Source organism: Salmo salar, chromosome 23 (assembly GCF_965601325.2).
Source record: "Salmo salar chromosome 23, fSalSal1, whole genome shotgun sequence".
NCBI classification, from domain to species: Eukaryota; Metazoa; Chordata; class Actinopteri; order Salmoniformes; family Salmonidae; genus Salmo; species Salmo salar.
Genome location: NC_138313.1, coordinates 38,708,922 through 38,729,418, shown reverse-complemented (window position 1 = coordinate 38,729,418; position 20,497 = coordinate 38,708,922). Strand labels below are relative to the sequence as shown.

General features: G+C 42.2%; 1 protein-coding gene across 1 annotated transcript; it reads right to left on the bottom strand.

Moving 5' to 3' along the window:
- Nucleotides 1-534: 534 nt before the first annotated feature.
- Nucleotides 535-17,836, bottom strand: hyal4 (hyaluronidase 4). The gene is made up of 4 exons (XM_014169987.3): nt 17,660-17,836; nt 9,454-10,451; nt 9,003-9,092; nt 535-3,430 (listed from the first exon to the last, which is right to left on the bottom strand). The coding sequence occupies exons 2-4, from the start codon at nt 10,411-10,413 to the stop codon at nt 2,963-2,965; spliced, it is 1,518 nt and encodes a 505-aa protein (XP_014025462.1). The 5' UTR covers nt 10,414-10,451; nt 17,660-17,836; the 3' UTR covers nt 535-2,962.
- Between the last annotated feature and the right edge of the window lie 2,661 nt (nt 17,837-20,497).

The following is a 20,497-nucleotide window of genomic DNA, read 5'->3' as shown; positions in this document are numbered from 1 at the left end:
CCTGGTCCAAAGGATACCAAATAATGGGCATATAATTCTAGGCAGAGTTGCAAAGAAAAAGCCATATCTCAGACTGGCCAATAAAAATAAAAGGTTAAGATGGGCAAAAGAACACAGACACTGGACAGAGGAACTCTGCCTAGAATCCCAGAGTCGCCTCTTCACTGTTGACGTTGAGACTGGTGTTTTACGGGTACTATTTAATGAAGCTGCCAGTTGAGGACTTGTGAGGCGTCTGTTTCTCAAACTAGACACTATAATGTACTTGTCCTCTTACTCAGTTGTGCACCGGGGCCTCCCATTCCTCTTTCTATTCTGGTTAGAGCCAGTTTGCGCTGTTCTGTGAAAGGAGTAGTACACAGCGTTGTATGAGATCTTCAGTTTCTTGGCAATTTCTCGCATGGAGTAGCCTTCATTTCTCAGAACAAGAATAGACTGACGAGTTTCAGAAGAAAATTATTTTTCTGGACATTTTGAGCCTGTAATCAAACCCACAAATGCTGATGCTCCAGATACTCAACCACTCTAAAGAAGGCCAGTTGTATTGCTTCTTTAATCAGAACAACAGTTTTCAGTTGTGCTAACATAATTGCAAAAGGGTTTTCTAATGATCAATTAGACTTTTAAAATGATAAACTTGGATTAGCTAACACAACGTTCCATTGGAACACAGGAGTGATGGTTGCTGATAATGGGCCTCTGTACACCTATGTAGCTATTCCATAAAAAAATCAGCCGTTTCCAGCTACAATAGTCATTTACAACATTAACAATGTCTACACTGTATTTCTGATCAATTTGATGTTATTTTAATGGACAAAAAATGTGCTTTTCTTTCAAAAACAAGGACATTTCTAATTAACCCCAAACTTTTGAACAGTAGTGTCTATCAACCAGTACAGCAGGTCCTGTACATTTCTGTAAAACTGCTGCTTTTACTGATATCTGGTCTCCTATCTCGTTTCTGCACTCTGGAAAACACAGATGCCCTTCAAGGCACCTGACCTCTTGAGTGTGCCGAGGATATCAGTGTTTGTCTGCAGTTATCAGCCTAACACATCGTGTGTAAGAGAAGGAATGTGTCCAAATACACATGCAATAGAATCCAAACTTTAAGGGTCACATTCAGGGCCACTTTAAGGGACAGTTAAAGGGCTACTAAGGGCTGATTAAAAACCATTCTCAATGGAGAATCTTCATTGATATGTTGTCAATTGGAAAATAGTCATCCATGTTTATTTCTTGATATCAGCCTCCATATAATGCCATTTAATAACATTTCTTGGCTTTGAAGCAGAATGTAGAAACAAATTGATTTATCCAAAATGATAGATATTTTTTATTTTTTTGCAGTTCATCTACATTCAAGCAACACTTGTCATATGTTGCATATAATCCTTGTGTATTTGGTTTACAATCTTGGAATCTTAAGTGCGGTCTAGGCAAAAGCACAACAGGGCTACTTTAGCTGAGATGGCTGAGATTATGAAATCATCCACACTGAGATGTATTTGTCTACAGTGAAACCACAGTCAGTAGACATAATGAAATAAATTGTATGAACTACTTATATGAGCCACTTGTCCATACACATAAAACATGAACAAAAAGTGAGTAAAGCAATCCAAAAAGAAATGTTGGCGGCTATCAAAATGCTGACATGCCTTATATTGATGCCAAGTCAATTATGGCTCTAGCCCTGGGTGCTTCACAGAAAGAACATCTGGAGTACATTTGTACAGTGCCATTGTGCATGGGTAAAGAACAACATGAATACAATTGGCAAGATTTGAAACATTTCTGTTCTTTACATTAAAATAACATACAGGCTATATACATAATGGTTTTACAGTCCAGTTTAGCATAACAATTGTACATCAAAATTATTTTACATTTTCACACATTTCAAGAGTAACCTGGGTAGAAGACACTCACTTTGGTGTTGCAAGAAAATACCTTGTAACTCTCCTACAGTAAACTACTAACTAAGGAGGACAGGCAAAAGGTGTTGACATTACATACCTTGTCTCTTCCGTTGCTGCTCAGTGTTAACCCCTGCCTACCTGAGCTTCAATGTCAGAGTGATACGTAAGGCTTTGGGTTCTTTTGAACATACACCTGTGAATCGATGAGATGTCCAGTTGAAAGATAACTTGAACACCAATGTTTGCAAAAAGGCGTAGGAAGGAAACAGCTGGCAACCTCCATAGCGCCTCTGTTACACAATGTTCCTATACGTTGCCTACTAAACAGTACTCCCTGTAGAAGGCCACGGGGCCCGAACGTGAAGTGGTTCAGAAACTTTTCCATGTAGATACACCAATTTGTTAAAGGCTTTTTCAAATTACACTGTGCCAAGGAACTTTTTAAAACTTTATTGTTCCTCCAGTAGTCAAATTAGATAATCCGTTCAAATTAATTAGCATTCAATGATAGCGTACAGTTAAAAAAATAATAAACTTTGCGTTGTGGAATTACCAAGCTTATTGCTAGATGAAACTGCAAGAGTCCCAGATATCATTAAATTGTCAGAACTTACAATACTACCAATAGTTATGGTGTTTTGTGTGAATTAATAGGGTTTGGATGTTACCTTACTTTCAGCAAATACATGTCGTTGCTGGCAAAGGGAGCAGCGCATGCCTAATGGCAAAATGACAAAAAACAGCCCACAGTTTAAATTGACCCTAATATATAGTAAGGCTTAATGATAGCATAAAGTAGGTTTGATGACAGGATAAGCATTTAGGGTGGCAGGTAGCCTAGCAGTTAGAGCATTGGGCCAGTAACTGAAAGGTTGTTAGTTTCAATCCCTGAGCTGACAAGGTGGTACCCTTCAAGTAAAGTGTTACCCATTATAGTGAAGGACCCCAGTTGAAAAATGACAAAGCATTGCATGAAAGCAGTTCCCATGGAAGTGACTTCAAGCTCTGTCTCCACTACCGCAAATAATACATGGCACTTAAAGTGCTATCATCATACAACAGTCCCCACTAAGGATAAAGTTCAATAGGAGGAGCAACACCACCAAGCCAAGGGTGTTCCCAGTTCGTGAAGCCGCACTTTCCCTCTGCTCCTCCTCCCCCTCTCCCCCCTCCTCTTCCTCCTCTTCTTCCACCACCTTGTTCAGGCTGTCACACTTCTCCCCGGTGTGTCCCTCATAGCAGTGACAGCGGAACCTCTCGGCCAGTAGTTGGAGCTCGTGCTGTGAGTGCCAGCCAGTGACCACAAAGTCCCCTTCCCCTGAAGGCTGGATGTGGTAGCTGTCTCCGCTTAGGTGGAGGTAGTACGGGGCGTGGAGGTCCCTGCGGACACAGCGGCCGTTGCTCTGGCACAGGAAGTCACTGCAGACCTCTGCAGCCCGTGTCACATTGGTGATGTACTGACCCAAGCGCTGGTTCAGGAAGGACTTCACCTTTGTGCAGTTGTGCTGGAGACAAGAGAGAGAGAGAGAGAGAGAGAGAGAGAGAGAGAGAGAGAGAGAGAAAAAAAAAAAAAAGGAATAGACAGTCAAACAAATAAGGGCATTGTGCAATCCACGATAATCCCTTATATACTTTAGAGAGCGCTGCCCTATACTGTCATAACTATTCTCTGTTGGTTTTCAGCTATTGTCAACCAACTATTGTCCTCCTTATAGCATTGGTATGTCTTACACCCAGATATATAAAATGCTTGAAGTTCCAACTCAAGCTCCAAGAGAACCCAGTAAGCAAAATGAAGTTGAAAATACATATTTTAGACTTATTTTCCAGATGTTGACGGTGTATTTTATCTGCTGAATGAAAGGTGAAAATACTTATTTTCCGGATGCAGAAAATATGTGTTATCCAGATGTCAAAAATACTTATTTTCCAGATGTTGAAAATACTTGTTTTCGGGACATTGTAATCAAGTGCATTTGAGGTGCTGAATGAAAGGAGAAAATACAAGTTTTCCGGACAAAGACGTCAAAAACATGTATTTTCCAGACATTGAAAAGAGATAATTTACAGATATTGAAATAAGTATTTTTTCAAATTTCAACTGCACATACATTATCAATGAAGTAAGCATTATATCACAATAATAATTTATTAAGCCTCTTAAAATAGGAACGGTGAGCCAAATGAAGATTGCAACATAATATGTATTACATTATTGTAAATGTAAAAACAAACACTTGCAAAGCGTGCTGGGTATTATTCTAATGAGCTCCACACCCAAACAACTACAAATGTGGTCTGTCCAACCGAATCATAGACGTCTAGGCTATGTTTCACAAGTTTGAACATCACAGTACTGCACAGTTTATATTTACATTACATTTTAGCAGACACTCTTATCCAGAGCGACATACAGGAGCAATTTGTGTTTCGTGCCTTGCTCATCAACAGATTGTCTTGCATATCGACAGATGGTTCACCTAGTCGGGTCAGGGATTCGAACCAGTAACCTTTTGGTTACTGGTCCAACGCTCTTAAAGCTAGGCTACCTGCCTCCCATATGTTTAGTAAAGTAGAGTACAGTTGAGTACAGTACAGTAGAGTTTAATTCAGTAGAATAGAGTACAGTAGAGTACAGTAAAGGAGAGTACAGTATAGTTTAATTCAGTAGAGTACAGTACAGTACAATAAAGTACAGTTTTGTACAGTACAGTACAGTTTAATTCATTACAGTAGAGTTTAATTAAGTGATAATGCCCTTGAAGCCAGTGTTTGTTGGATATATTGGCATGGGTGTTATTATCTTTATGCGGGGGCATTATCACCTTTATACAACGGGTTACCAACATATTAAAATAATGATTGACATATTTGACATATTTCATTAAAAATGTTATTTTGATTAATTTATTCGTACTATTTCATCCTTCCACAAGATATAGTCCTGACACAAATCTAGGGTTGCTAGAGGTGCAACCCAGTCGTTCGTTATTTTTGTTCTATATCTATGGACACGACCCAGTCGTTCATTCTTTTTGTTCTGTATCTATAGACACGATCCAGTCGTTCATTCTAAATGTTCCATTGCCATACTGACTGGCAACGTTCTTATCCCTTGCTTGCTAGCTAGCCAACTACGGTTAATTTACAGTCATGTCAAAAAGTGCAGCCAGAATAACAGCAAAGTAGCTTCATTTGCATTTGTTTAAGCTGTTTTCTAGCGAAGATGGAACAGAGTAAATAGGCATTTCAACATCATAGATTCAGTCAGTGGTAACTTGTGAAATAGACACCTGCTGGAATGCGGTTTTAACCAATCAGCATTCAGGATTAGACCCACCCGTTGTATAATTCAGTACAGTACAGTATAGTTTAATTCAGTAGAGTATAGTGGGGTGCAAAACAGTACACTATACTTTACTTTTCTATACTTTACTGTTCCTTAATGTGCTCTACTGTACTGTAATGTACTGTACTCTACTTTTCATAATGTGCTGTACTGTGCAGTCCAAACCGGACCGGATTAAATCTGAACCATTTATAGACGTCTATGTTTGGGCCAATTCCAGGTTAATCTGGACCGGACCAAATCAAAGCTGTACTGTGCAGTCCAAACCGGACCGGATTAAATCTGAACCATTTATAGACGTCTATGTTTGGGCCAATTCCAGGGTGATCTGGACCAGACCAAATCTGAACCAATTATAAACGTCTGTTTGGGCCAAATATAGGCAAGTCCGGAACAGACATCTGTGGATGTAGAAATCAAGGCTGGTCCAGACCTGACAAAATCTGAACCAAACATAGATGCCTATTTTCTGATCTGATCAGATCTTTCCAAGATGGCATAGCAGTCAGACGTCCTTTGTCCTCGTCTTGTCGTGTCCCATGTATATATATATATTTACATATTTTCTTCGCATATCTTTTTATATATATTTTTTCTAAAAACTCAACTTCAAAACACTCTCCTGCAACCCGCCTCACCGATTGTTTAAAAAAAGGATTATTCACCTCAAATCTGAAATCCACAACAAAAGCCAAACAGAAGTTAGCCAGTTCACTGGCTAGCTAGCTGCTATCCGAGTGACTATTGGCTAACGTCGGTCCCAGAGCAAACATCAATTATTCCGGAGCTAGCCAGCTGAAGAGTTCCATCAGCCACTCCTTGGCTACAATCACCTATCCGGACCCGTTTTATTGCCGATGCGGAGCCCCACCGGGCCTTCACGACTGGACTACCGACGTTATCTGCCCGAGGGAGTTATCCAACTGGCCCCTCCGTCGCGACGTAACCTGAACGCCCATCTGCGGCCCGCTAATCGTTAGCTGTCTTATCGGCTGCTATCTGAATAGGTCTATCGGACAATTTTCTTGGGCCACTATACCTATAACTACTTTGCCAATTGGATTGGTCCCCTCTACCACACAGAACCCCACTAATCTACCGACGGAAATGCATGAGGTGGCTAAAAACAGACCATCTTCTGCCAGCTTGCTACCCATGGCCCGGCTAGCTGTCTGAATCGCCGTGACCCCAACCAACCTCACTACTCACTGGACCCTTATGATCACTCGGCTAAGCATGCCTCTCCTTAATGTCAATATGCCTTGTCCATTGCTGTTCTGGTTAGTGTTTATTGGCTCATTTCACTGTAGAGCCTCTCTTTCTAAAATTATCTGCCGAAATTGATGCAACCCCTATTACTAGCCTAGTCAACCTCTCTTTCGTGTCGTCTGAGATTCCCAAAGATTGGAAAGCAGCTGCGGTCATCCCCCTCTTCAAAGGGGGGGACACTCTTGACCCAAACTGCTACAGACCTATATCTATCCTACCCTGCCTTTCTAAGGTCTTTGAAAGCCAAGTCAACAAACAGATTACCAACCATTTTGAATCCCACCGCACGTTCTCCGCTATGCAATCTGGTTTCAGAGTTGGTCATGGGTGCACCTCAGCCACGCTCAAGGTCTTAAACGATATCTTAACCGCCATCGATAAGAAACAATACTGTGAAGCCGTATTCATTGACCTGGCCAGGGCTTTCGACTCTGTCAATCACCACATCCTCATCGGCAGACTCAATAGTCTTGGTTTCTCAAATGATTGACTCGCCTGGTTCAACAACTACTTCTCAGATAGAGTTCAGTGTCAAATCGGAGGGCCTGTTGTCCGGACCTCTGGCAGTCTCTATGGGGGTGCCACAGGGTTCAATTCTTGGGCCGACTCTCTTCTCTGTATATATCAATGATGTTGCTCTTGCTGCTGGTGAGTCTCTGATCCACCTCTACGCAGACGACACCATTCTGTATAGTTCTGGCCCTTCTTGGACACTGTGTTAACAACCCTCCAGTCGAGCTTCAGTGCCATACAACTCTCCTTCCGTGGCCTCCAACTGCTCTTAAATACAAGTAAAACTAAATGCATGCTCTTTACATTTTTGTCATTTAGCAGATGCTCTCACGACTTACAGTAGTGAATGCATACATTTTTTTCTCTGTACAGGTCACCCGTGGGAATCGAACCCACAGCCCTGGCGTTGCAAACACCATGCTCTACCAACTGAGCCACACGATCGCTGCCTGCACCTGCCCGCCTGTCCAGCATCACTACTCTAGACGGTTCTGACTTAGAATATGTGGACAACTACAAATACCTAGGTGTCTGGTTAGACTGTAAACTCTCCTTTCAGACTCACATCAAACATCTCCAATCCAAAGTTAAATCTAGAATCGGCTTCCTATTTCGCAACAAAGCATCCTTCACTCATGCTGCCAAACATACCCTCATAAAACTGACTATCCTACCAATCCTCGACTTCGGCGATGTCATTTACAAAATAGCCTCCAATACCCTACTCAATAAATTGGATGCAGTCTATCACAGTGCCTTCCGTTTTGTCACCAAAGCCCCATCTACTACCCACCACTGCGACCTGTATGCTCTCGTTGGCTGGCCCTCGCTTCATACTCGTCGCCAAACCCACTGGCTCCAGGTCATCTAAAAGACCCTGCTAGGTAAAGTCCCCCCTTATCTCAGCTCACTGGTCACCATAGCAGCACCCACTTGTAGCACACGATCCAGCAGGTATAGCTCACTGGTCACCCCCAAAGCCAATTCCTCCTTTGGCTGCCTCTCCTTCCAGTTCTCTGCTGCCAATGACTGGAACGAACTACAAAAATCTCTGAAACTGGAAACGCTTATCTCCCTCACTAGCTTTAAGCACCATCTGTCAGAGCAGCTCACAGATTACTGCACCTGTTCATAGCCCATCTATAATTTAGCCCAAATTTACCTCTTCCCCTACTGTATTTATTTATTTATTTTGCTCCTTTGCACCCAATTATTTCTATTTCTACTTTGTACTTTCTTCCACTGCAAATCTACCATTACAGTGTTTTACTTGCTATATTGTATGTACTTCGCCACCATGGCCTTTTTTTGCCTTTACCTCCCTTATCTCACCTCATTTGCTCACATTGTATATAGACTTATTTTTCTACTGTATTATTGACTGTATGTTTGTTTTACTCCATGTGTTGTTGTATGTGTCAAACTGCTTTGCTTTATCTTGGCCAGGTTGCAATTGTAAATGAGAACTTGTTCTAAACTTGCCTACCTGGTTAAATAAAGGTGAAATAAAAATAAATAAAATAAAAATGTTTGGCCAAAATAAAGTTGAGACCAAAAATCTGCATCCTTGTACGCTGAAAACAAGGCCAGTCCAGACTGCACCAAAAAAAGACATCCAAAAGACGTCGCCATTGGTAAATGCTTAGTAGGAATAATGTTTGGAATACATTTAGGAATACATTACATTTCTTCTCAAAGCCTCATTTTGAATGGCAGATGTACACAGGCCTTGGAGGTGTTGACAGCAAAAATAATTCCAAACAGAATGAAATAGCAAGCACTTTATTTTCATAGCTTTAATTAAGGATTTGTCTTTTTCAGAGCAGTTCATTGCCCTAACGCCAGCCTTTTTGGCTCTTCTCTATTCTAGCTTGTGTAACACTTGGATGGTCTAACTTTAATGTGAATTATATTAGATAACAGTAAAGATGGAGAATCAGACTCACTCTGGATGAGGTGAGGTTGAGGTCTCCCCAGATCACAAAACCAGCAGCACCAAGAGCAGCACTCTCCCCAATGGTGTGGATCAAGTCTTTCTGCAATTCACATAGACACACAGACAGGATAATTCCACCACATTTTCAACTTATTTAAGCAGCCACAAGATGGTGCTAATGTCTCCTTAGGAAAAGCAGAATTGCCTGCACACAACTTATGATGCAGTACTCTAAATAGTGTTGACTGCTGAGAGGGAAACAAATTAGTGTAGGTTAAAGAATGCCAAAAATAAATAGTTCCCAGTCAAACAAGTTATGTCTAAACTGATCCTGTGTGTAAAGCATTCCAAAGTTTTGTAGTATCAACTAAGAATCAGTGAATTACCAGTCCCATTGGGATCATGTAGGATGAAAAGCATTTGATTTTAGACCTTTGGGTTATTAAGTGTGACAGTCTTACCGTGGTGAGGAAGGCCATTGCCTCGTCTCTGTAGCCCAGGCGTGTGTACACGAACGTGGGCAGATCATAGCCATGTGAGGTGAGCCCAGCTATCCTCAGAGACTCCAGCACCCTGAACTGGGAGAAATGGAGGTTGCTGACACTGTCTGTTTGGCTCTTCCTGATAGCCACTGAGGGAAACAGTGCTGTGCTGCTGTTCCACAACCAGAGCAGTTCGTCATTACGCCGGCTCTCCAGCAGAGGGCAGGAGCCTGTGTAGTTGTGCTCATACAGGTTGTAGTTGTGGCAGTCCGGATAGAGGTAGAAGCCCCAGAGTCCGTTGGGGCGAAGCAACGTCCCTAGCTGGACAGTCTTCTGCATGAACGCCCGAGCACTCTTCTCAAAGCGTTTGCTCGCCAGCTCTTCGATTTGTGATGAAGTCACGTTGACATAGGCCTGTGCGATCAGCTCCCTCGACTTCCGCCGGTAAATGTCTTTCTTGTGCCAGTTGCGGCTCCACTGTGGGCGCCAGTACTCCCAGTCAATGACCGCCAGACCGGCAAAGTCCTCCGAGGGGATAAAATGGTTGATATCCCTGTAGGCCTTGAGGAGATGGTCATTCATGTTGCAGTTTTGGGGCAGGCCTCCGTTGATAGGGATGCTGTGGTCCGTGTAGAAAGGGTAGAGGCCCAGCCGGTTGGCGTAGAAAATGGTAACGTTCTGGCCAGTGTGGACGGCCCGCGGACTGCCACTAATGTGGAAGAGTTGCTCCAGGTTGGTGTGGACATTGTACTTGACAGTGCACAGGTCCAGCGGTGCGTTCCAGGCAGCGATGAAGGGCTTGCGGCCCACCAGGGGCAGCTTGGCAGGTTTCTGGCTGAAGGCGGCATGAAAGAGTAGCAGGAGCCAGGAACAGGTGAGGGCGCAGGCCACAGGCACGGTGTGGTGAGGTTGGCCACTTCCGACGGGCACCATGAGCATCCTCGGGCTTGGGTCAATGGGAAGGGCTGTCAAACATCCTGAAGAGAGAGAAAGGAAGAGAGAGAGAGAGCGAGTAAGATAGTGAATGATACAGACAGAAGAAGGACAGAGAGTGAAAGGGAGTGAGAGAGAGTGAACAATATAGAGGAATGATGGAGAGAGAAAGAGTGGGTGAGGAAGAGAGAGAGAGAAAGAGAGGGATAGTGAGTGAGAGAGAAGGAGAAAGGAAGAGAGAGGACATTAGGGATTATAGATGAGGGGTCATTTTATCATATAGTGTTTCACAACAATGCTAATCGGCTTAGAGAATATCCCATACTGTGTACAACAATGTAGGTTGTTTGCACCTGTGCTTAAAGTTTTCTGCTGTTGAGCGAGTTTCTGTTTCTATTTGGTTAATTTATTAGCCATACACAAATAGATCAGAATGTTGGCATGCATGTTGCCATGACGCCTTGATGCCTTGTCAATTGACACCCAGGGATCTGACTAAACCATGAGCTGGGCAGACTGCTCATGTCCACACCACATCTAGCTGTACCCTGATCAGAGGGATGGCCACTGCATCCCTCACAGGCATGTTTGTACATTGTCACCAGATGCCTTTTTAGAGTTTTCTACCAGTGTTTAACGACAACTGTTCCCAACATTGTACCTGCTGATTTACCAAATGCCTGAGTCAGAGTTTCAAGCCGGGAATAAGATTATGTACCAGCACACTGAGTATACAAAACATTAAGAACACCTGCTCTTTCCACGAATCCAGGTAAAAGCTCTCTTCCCCTCCTTGCCTCTTTTGACCTCATTCTTTCCCAATCACCTCCAACTCACAAGGCAGGCAATACCCTTGACCTCATCTTTACTAGAGGCTGCTCGCCTACTAATCTCACTGCAACCCCCCTCCAGGTCTCTGATCACTACTTTGTTTCCTTTTCTGTCTCCCTTTCCTCCAACCCTAACCACTCAGCCCCTACCCAGATGGTCATGCGCATCACAATCTTTGCTCTCTCTCTCTCCCACTACTCTCTCCTCTTCTATCCTATCATCTCTCCCTTCTGCTAATAACTCTACCTACATGTACATATTACCTTCTCCCTCCTGTATCCTGCTTCTGCCTCTTTGACCCTACTCTCCTCCCTTTCAGCATCCTATGACTCGCACTGTCCCGTTTCTTCCCGGGCCGGCTCGGCCCTCCCCTCCTGCTCCGTGGCTGAGTGACTCATTGCGAGCCTACAGAACAGGGCTGCGGGCAGCTGAACAAAAATGGAGGAAAACTAAACTTCCGGAGGACCTATCATCCTTTCACTCCCTCCTCTCTACCTTCTCTTCCTCTGTATCTGCTACTAAAGCCATTTCCTACCACTCCACAGTGTCGCCTTCCCAGAGTGCAACAAACCTTGGCATGACCCTAGACAACACCCTGTCATTCTCTGCAAACATCAAAGCAGTGACTCGCTCCTGCAGGTTCATGCTCTACAACATCCATAGAGTTGTTGTAGCAGTGACTCGCTGCAACTTATCCAGAATGCTGCAGCCCGCCTGGTTATCAAGCTTCCCAAGTTCTCTCATGTTACCCCGCTCCTCTGCACACTCCACTGGCTTCCAGTCAAAGCTCGCATCCACTACAAGACCATGGTGCTTACCTATGGAACAGCAAGAGGAACTGCCCCTCCCTACCTTACACCTATGCTCAAACCCTACACCCCAGCCTGAGCACTCCATTCTGCTACTCGATGAGGTGAACCAGCACTTGCACTTGACCCACCCCAGTGGTGTAAGTACCTAAGTAAAAATACTACAAAGTACAAGCTAAGTCGTTTTGGGGGGAGTCTGTACAATTCTATTTTTGACAACCTATGTAGTTTTGGGGGGTATCTGTACTATTTATATTTTTGACAACTTTTACTCTTACTTCACTACATTCCTAAAGAAAATGTTTTAGGAAAAGGGTCCAATTCACACACTTATCAAGAAAATATTACTGGTCATCCCTACTTCCTTTGATCTGGCGGACTCACTAAACACACATGCTTCATTTGTAAATTATGTCTGGAGTGTTGGAGTGTGCCCCTGGCTTTCCGTGAATAAAAAAAATACATTTGCTTAATATCAGGAACTTGAAAAGATTTTTACTTTTACTTCTATTTTTGATACGTATATACATTTTAGAAATTACATTTACTTTTGATACTTAAGTCTATTTAAAACCAAATACTTTTAGACTTTTACTCAAGTTGTATTTTACTGGGTGACTTTCACTTTTACTTGAGTCATTTTCTATTAAGGTATTTTTACTTTTACTCAAGTATGTCAATTTCCCCCCGAGACCTCTCCCTGACCCCCTTTCTAGCTCTGACTCTACTCATAGCTACTTTATTGAGTAACCATGTACTTTCTATGCCTGTGATATGTGGTTGTCCCACCTAGCTATCTTAAGATGAACGCACTAAATTTAAGTTGCTCAGGATAAGGGTGTCTGCTAAATGACAGAAATATAAATGTCTATGATCCCTTATTGATGAAGGGGAGGAGACAGGTTAAAGAATCATTTCTAAGCCTTGAGACAATTGATACTGGATTGTGTGTGTGTGCCATTCAGAAGGTGAATGGGCGGGATAAAATATTGAGGTGCCTTTAAACTGGGTAAGTTAGTAGGTGCCAGGCGCACCAGTTTGTGTCAAGAACTGAAACCCTGCTGGGTTTTTCTTGCTCAACAGTTTCCCATGTGTATCAAGAATGGCCCACCACCCAAAGGACATCCAGACAACTTGACACAACTTTGGGAAGCATTGGAGTCAACATGGTCCAGCATCCCTGTGGAACGCTTTGATACCTTGTAGAGTCCATGCCCCGATGAATTGAGGCTGTTTTGAGGGCAAAAAGTCAGGGGTGCAACTGATGTCTGAGATGTTGCTTCAATATATCCACATCATTTTCTTTCCTCATGATGCCATCTATTTTGTGAAGTGCACCAGTCCCTCCTGCAGCAAAGCACCCCCACAACATGATGCTGCTACCCCCGTGCTTCACGGTTGGGATGTTGTTCTTTGGCTTGCATGCCTCCCTCTTTTTCCTCCAAACATAACGATGATCATTATGGCCAAACAATTATATTTTCGTTTCATCAGACCAGCTGACATTTCTCCAAAAAGTATGATCTTTGTCCCCATGTGCAGTTGCAAACCGTAGTCTGTCTTTTTTATGGCAGTTTTGGAGCAGTGGCTTCTTCCTTGCTGAGCGGCCTTTCAGGTTATGTCGATATAGGAGTCATTATACTGTGGATATAGATACTTTTGTACCTGTGTAAATGCTGGAGGAAACAAGGTCCTTTGTTGTTGTTCTGGGATTGATTTGCACTTTTCGCACTAAAGTACGTTCATCTCTAGGAGACAGAACGCATCTCCTTTCTGAGTTTGTACAGATGAACGTGGTACCTTCAGGCATTTGGAAATTTCTCCCAAGGATGAACCAGACTTGTGGAGGTCTACCATTTTTTTCTGAGGTCTTGGCTGATTTCTTTTGATTTTCCCATGATGTCAAGCAAAGAGGCACTGAGTTTGAAGGTAGGCCTTAAAATTCATTCACAAGTACACATCCAATGGACTCAAATTATGTTAATTAGCCTATCAGAAGCTTTTAAAGCCATGACATCATCTTCTCTAATTTTCCAAGCTGTTTAAAGGCACAGTCAACTTAGTGTATGTAAACTTCTGACCCACTGGAATTGTGATACAGTGAATTATGAGTGAAATAATCTGTCTGTAAACAATTGTTGGAAAAATGACTTGTGTCATGCACAAAGTAGATGTCCTAACCAACTTGCCAAAACTATAGTTTATTAACAAGAAATGTGTGGAGTGGTTGAAAAACGAGTTTTAATGACTCCAACCTAAGTGTGTGTAAACTTCCGACTTCAACTGTAGTATGTATGAGCTGGAAGTAGAAGCCTAAGTATTGTTGTCCATTAGTTTACTTCAATTAGGGGAGGGATGGTAGGTAAGGGGAAAATAATAAAGAAGGAAAATATATCTAAAACATATATATATATTTAAAATAATATATATGGGGGATTGGAAATGATGCAGACAATTACATTGATAGAAGCCACAATCTAACTGCAAGATTAAAGCTGATCTATCCCCCCCCAAAAAAATAACACTAACATTGACTAAGTGCAACCCGTTTTGAAATATTGCTAGGATTCAATGCCTTTTGCAGATGTTATTGTGTACATATGGTATAATAACATAATAAATGTAAATAATAAAATTGCCTTTTCCAAGAGAAGGCAAGCAACCACAGATGTTGTATATTGGAGGAAGCGTGTAAGTTTGGCGGACTGTCAAATTGAATGATTTATCTTTCTGCCCGGAACCCGCAGACCTATCTGGTAGCAATTAAGATAAGATTTTGTTGATGACTGTGGTTTACATGGAAGCCTTCTGACCAACATCAACAACTTCTAAAACTGAACTGTTTTTAAGTATCTGTTCTAGCCAATGACAGCTCATCTACAATTCATCCCTGCATACCTCACTTAGTGTTTAAAGATGTTGGAACATCTATTGGACCAAGAACTGTGACTGTAAACTCAAATGTGAACTTAAAGTGATTTGTAGGAGATATAGTGAGAAAATATTATTCCATTTCACTGTTCATTTAAAGGAATACTTCGATTTTGGCAACATCAGTCAGATCAGTCAGAACTTGTGGATACCATTTTTATGTCTGTGCAGTATGAAGGAAGTTAGAGGTAGTTTTGCAAGCCAATGCTAACTAGCATTAGCTCATTGTCTGGAAGTCTATAGGTATGTGTTAGCATGCTTCATACTGGACACAGAGACATAACAATGGTATCCACAAGTTCATCTAACTCTGGGGAAGTAGATAAAGGGCCTAATTGTCAAAATCCCTAAGTATCCCTTAAAGGTAACATGCAGACATTTTTATCTCACTATCAAATATTTTTTGGGTAGCAATTAAGTACCTTACTTTGATTGTTTACTTAGCAAAGGGCAATTTCTCAAGCAATAATTTTGCTAGGACTGTCTGGGAGTGGTCTGAGTGGGGAGGGGAAAACTGAAAGGTAGCTGTTATTGATAGAGGTTTGGAACTCTCTTTCTTATTGGTCTATTGACTAAATTGTCACCTGGTGATGTCACCAGGCAGGCCAAAACTTCATCCCACCAAAACAGGCAGAAATGTCAGGTGGTCTTTTCAAACAGCTCTTACACTAAAAGGGAATTAACATAATTTTCACCATTTTAGAGTATAATTCAAACATCACAGTGTGGAAATATATATAAAACACATGAAAAGTATTTTTGTTGACTGCCATGGGCCTTTTAAACAGTACATTTAGAAATATGTTGTAACAGCACCCGACATTGCCAGGGGTACTGGGAGAGGAGGATTAAGAAATGCTGAGCTAATCTACAGTACTGTTTTGTTTTGGTTTGAGGTGGATCCTTCCTTGCTGGATGGCTAAAACAGCCGAGGGGCTAGGGTCACTCTGTCCTATCTGGTGTAATTCTCCTGTTTTATCTGGTGTCCTTTGTGATCTTAAGTATGCTCCCTCTTATTCTCCCATCACTCTCTCTCTCTCTCCGCTCTCGGAGGACCTGAGCCCTAGGACCATTGCTCAGGACTACCTGGCCTGATGACTTCTGGCTGTCCCCGTCCCCAGTCCACCTGGTCATGCTGCTGATCCAGTTTCTGCTGTTCTGCCTGCGGCTATGGAACCCGGACCTGTTCACCGGACGCGCTAACTTATCCCGGACCTGCTGTTTCGACCCTCCCTCTCCCTCTCTCTCTGCCGCACCTGCTGTCTCAACCTCTTAATGCTCGACTATGAAAAGTCAACTGACATTTACACCTGAGGTACTGATCTGCACCCTCTATAACCCCTGTTATTTGACCCTGCTGGTCATCGATCTGGCCTTAATGGCCATGTACTCTTATAATCTCCACTGGGCACAGCCAGAAGAGGACTGGTCACCACTCAGAGCCTTGTTCCTCTCTAGGTTTCTTCCTACGTTCCTGCCTTTTATAGGGAGGTTTTCCTAGCCACGTGCTTCTACATTTGCATTGCTTGCTGTTTGGGGTTTTAGGCTGTGTTTCTGTAAAAGCACTTTGTGACATCTGCTGATGTAAAAAGGGATTTATAAATACATTGAGAGAGAGAGAGAGAAAGAAAGAAAATGATAGCAAATAGAAAGAGAGGGCACAGGAAGAGAGAGTGTGGCAGAGAGAAACACATATAACGCAACACCTCAGATTGTGCCAGAACCTTTACCCCGCGGTGAACCTACAGGAAGCAGCCCAAACATTGTCAACACAATCTGTCAGTCCTGCAGCGTGTCTGGCTCATCTCTCTGCTTGTGTGGGGGCATAACTCGTCCCTCGTCACTATCATCCCAGAGCCAGAGAAGCGCTTTATCCATGAGCCAAAATCCCCTCAGGTATTCAGGTATCTAACTCTCCTCCCAAAGGCCTCTTATTTTCATCTCTATAGGAGGCATTCTTACTGTTCGGTTTTAATTATGTGAAGAGAAGATTAAAAAATAGGCAACCCCAAACAAAATTGATGTTTTATAGGGGTTGTAATGTAATTTAATTCTGCAGTTAAACATGCTTGTCTCGCCAGCCTCGCTCCCACAGCTAAACTTTGAAATGTCTCTTTTATGTTCGTCATTAAGTGTGAACATGAACAAAGATGGCAAACATGAAAAGATGGGGTAGAAACCAGCGCTGTCTAAGGCACAGTGACTGACTTGTACTGTGCAGTATTGTAAGGCTGTGTTTAGATTCTGAACTGATTGGTCAAAAGACCAAATAGTGAAAGAAAATATCAGAAATTTGGGCTGCCTGTCTAAATGCAGTCTACGAGTGAACATTCCAGGTCAGACACAGCCCCTTTACTGGCACAAAAACATAACTTTAAAAAATGCCTCCTATTAATGAGTAATGAGTGTTTCTCAAGAGCAAAGGAAACCCAACATTATAGGCACAAATTGTCTCCAGCATTGTTCAGCTTGTTTGTGTCCAGTCCTGTAGTTAAGAGCTATTGGTCAGACCCAGCCCCTTGACAGGCACAAAAACATAACTTTAAAAAAGACATCCTATTCACGCTGCTGTTGTGCCATTAGTTTGAAAGCTGTTTAGTAAAAGCTATTTTTGTTCGTTTATATTATGTGGTTTGTGTGAGAGAAATGTCGGAATCTGACGAATCAGAGAGATCTCTCACCTGTAGATCCTGCACGGCGACCATCACATCAGCCAATCCCGGGGAGAGAGGGGGTGGGGGCAGGGGGTGGGGCACAGGAATTGTGCCCCTCTCCATCTGTCCTACACTCTAGTATTCCTTTACTCTGTCTGACACACAATCCAACCACCACACTTATATAGTGTAAAGGAAGAGAGAGCAAGAGGGAGAGAGAGAGAAAGAGAGAGTTAAAGAGAGAGAGAGTTTCCTGTGAGGGAGGAGAAACCACCACCAAGCTCGAACTAACACCACAACAGAGCGATTAGAGTAGGGAAGGAGAGGGGAGTGGAGGAGGAGGGAGGAGAGAACGATGGAGGGAGGGTATAGCCTTAAATAAATTACATTAAAACTGATCTGAATGTGTAAGTCTGATCATCTCTGGCACGTCTTATGCTTCTGTGTGTGTGTGTGCGTGTGTGGCCATGTGTGCGCGTGTGCATGTGTGAGTGGCTGAGGGTCTCCTGGCTCTCATGTGACCAAGTGTGCTTTAATGTAGCAGAACTAACCAGCCTTTATACCATCTAGTCTACGGCAATGTGCTTTGCAAGTTATACGTGCTACTTTTAGTGTGTCATTGAATTGATTCAATGCTATTGCATACCCACACACTCATTTAACTTGGCTTTAACATGAGAGTCCAATGGCTAACCACACTCATTTACTATGAGAAAAAGGCAGACCCCGCCCAAAACATTAAAATGTGCTGTATGTCAATGTACACATTAATTATTTGGCCTGGGTGTCTGTTCAAAATATGCTGGTTTGGCCTGACAGCATGGCCCACAGCCTGACAGCATGGCCCAATAACAATAGACCATTTTACTAATCAAAATGCTTATATCTGAAGCGAATAAAGTTATTGGCCTTGTAAAACAAAACCTCATTGAAGTAAGATATATTTAATCATTGCTTGTTTTGCTGTAGATATTATTCATCCCCTATATGACGTCATACTGCTTAATCCTCAGTTTACCATTATGTTTTAAATATTTCCAGGAAACAAATGTTCCGCTATGTTCACAGACAAAGAAAACGATTGTAAGTTGTGATCCTTTGTAAGTTAAGGCAACCAATGAGGGGCTATGACATAATGTTGACATCCAATAAGGATATATATAACAGGTTGTAGCTGCCAGAGCATTCAGACAGCCAATGGAAGATAGTATTAGCTGTGACTAGCTCGTTGGCTGTAAATAAATGGTTGCAGTAATGAGTGTTTCTCAAGAGCGAAGGCAACCCAACATTATAGGCACAAATTGTCTCAAGCATTGTTCAGCTTGTTTGTGTCCAGTCCTGTAGTTAAGAGCTATTACATGCAAAACTCATAGAAAAAGAATGAATAGAACGGGCTTGGAACCTATCCAACTCTGGCAATTTGAGTGGTAAACACATGGGTACACTCGCAATGTCTTCCTGGTATTGTGATGCAATTGTGATACAACACAGAGTTACACATAAACAAACGTACAGTCAATAACACAATACAAAAATCTATTTACAGTGTGTGCAAATGTAGAAGAGTAGGGAGGTATGGCAAAAAATAGGCCATAGAGGCGAAACATTTTGCATTAACACTGGAGTGATAGAGGTGCAGATGATGATGTGCAAATAGAGATACTCAGGGGCGAAAATCTGATATCAACTTTGGAGGGGACAATTACATGACATTTTCTCAAGAGCAATTCCTGAGGGGGACACCAAAAGTAGTGCTGTAACACATAGCCTACAGTGTAATATGGTAAATGTATATTGATGAACCAAAGAAATAAGGTGTTTGCCGTACTCCTAACTACCGGTACCCAAAACTACACAACTAATCACAACAGCAATACCATTGCCTTTAACAAATCTTAGTTCAGCCACCAGTTTAAGTTGAGAGTGGGGGTATCCATGGCATTTTCCAATTATGTTCCTATTTTACAAGTAAAAAAAATTGAGAACCTTTCATAATGTTGCCAAACAAAGACTCAACAAACTTACCTGAGACTCCCTGTCTCTGCCAGTCTGTCCCTGCATATCTGTCCCCAACTCTGCTGTCTGTGTGCCATCTGTTGCCTGCTCTGCCGAATGACATCATTGTGAAACATTTCCATTAGAATTTCATTTCTTTCTTATGAACATTTTATCAACTAGTCTTTGAGATATTAGGCTACTAGGGTTCTTACTTTGCATTTTGGTGTACTGAAAAATACTCTGATGTCCGTCTTTTATTTTTCTGCCATTTTTCTACCTGGCTGGCTGGCTACACACACACACAGTGTGTAGGTTATTTACAGTAGGAGATGGGCTTCTATCATCTTATCTTTTATCATTCTATTTGGGCTTCGATCTAAAAGGTAGCTAGCAAATGTGAAATGGATTAAAATGACAAGAGTTGACAGCTGTATGAGTTCACCATTTACACAACATATGCTGCAACCTTTTGTAATTTTAATAGTTTGTTTCATATTGGCTGGCTTCCAACAATAGCTGAATTTGCAAAGCTAGCGAGCACCAATTCCGTTTCAGTGGTATTTGCTATAATCTTTGCTAGGTGAAATAAAATAAATAAATAAAAGTTCCCTTGCGACAATTTAGCTTTTGTACCGAGACCATTAAATATATTTAAGACAATGGTAGAAGAGAGTGTAGTTCTGTTCAGTTTGGACTTCAGTTTATCGCTAACCTTATCACAGGGACTTTGAAGCACTAATTTACATCATCTGCATGCTGATCTTGGAATAAATTGACGATAGCAAAGATTCCATCTTTGACGAGGCCACATGAATGGAATAGGTACTAGCTAGCTTAATAGTTAATATTTGCGCCCTAGATCTGCAT

Coding starts and splice junctions, on each gene's coding strand:
- hyal4 (XM_014169987.3), bottom strand. CDS start 10,413: ATGCTCATGGTGCCCGTCGGAAGTGGCCAACCTCACCACACCGTGCCT. Junction 9,093..9,453: donor CAATGGCCTTCCTCACCACG/GTAAGACTGTCA, acceptor TGTGAATTGCAG/AAAGACTTGATCCACACCAT. Junction 3,431..9,002: donor TCAACCTCACCTCATCCAGA/GTGAGTCTGATT, acceptor TCTTGTCTCCAG/CACAACTGCACAAAGGTGAA.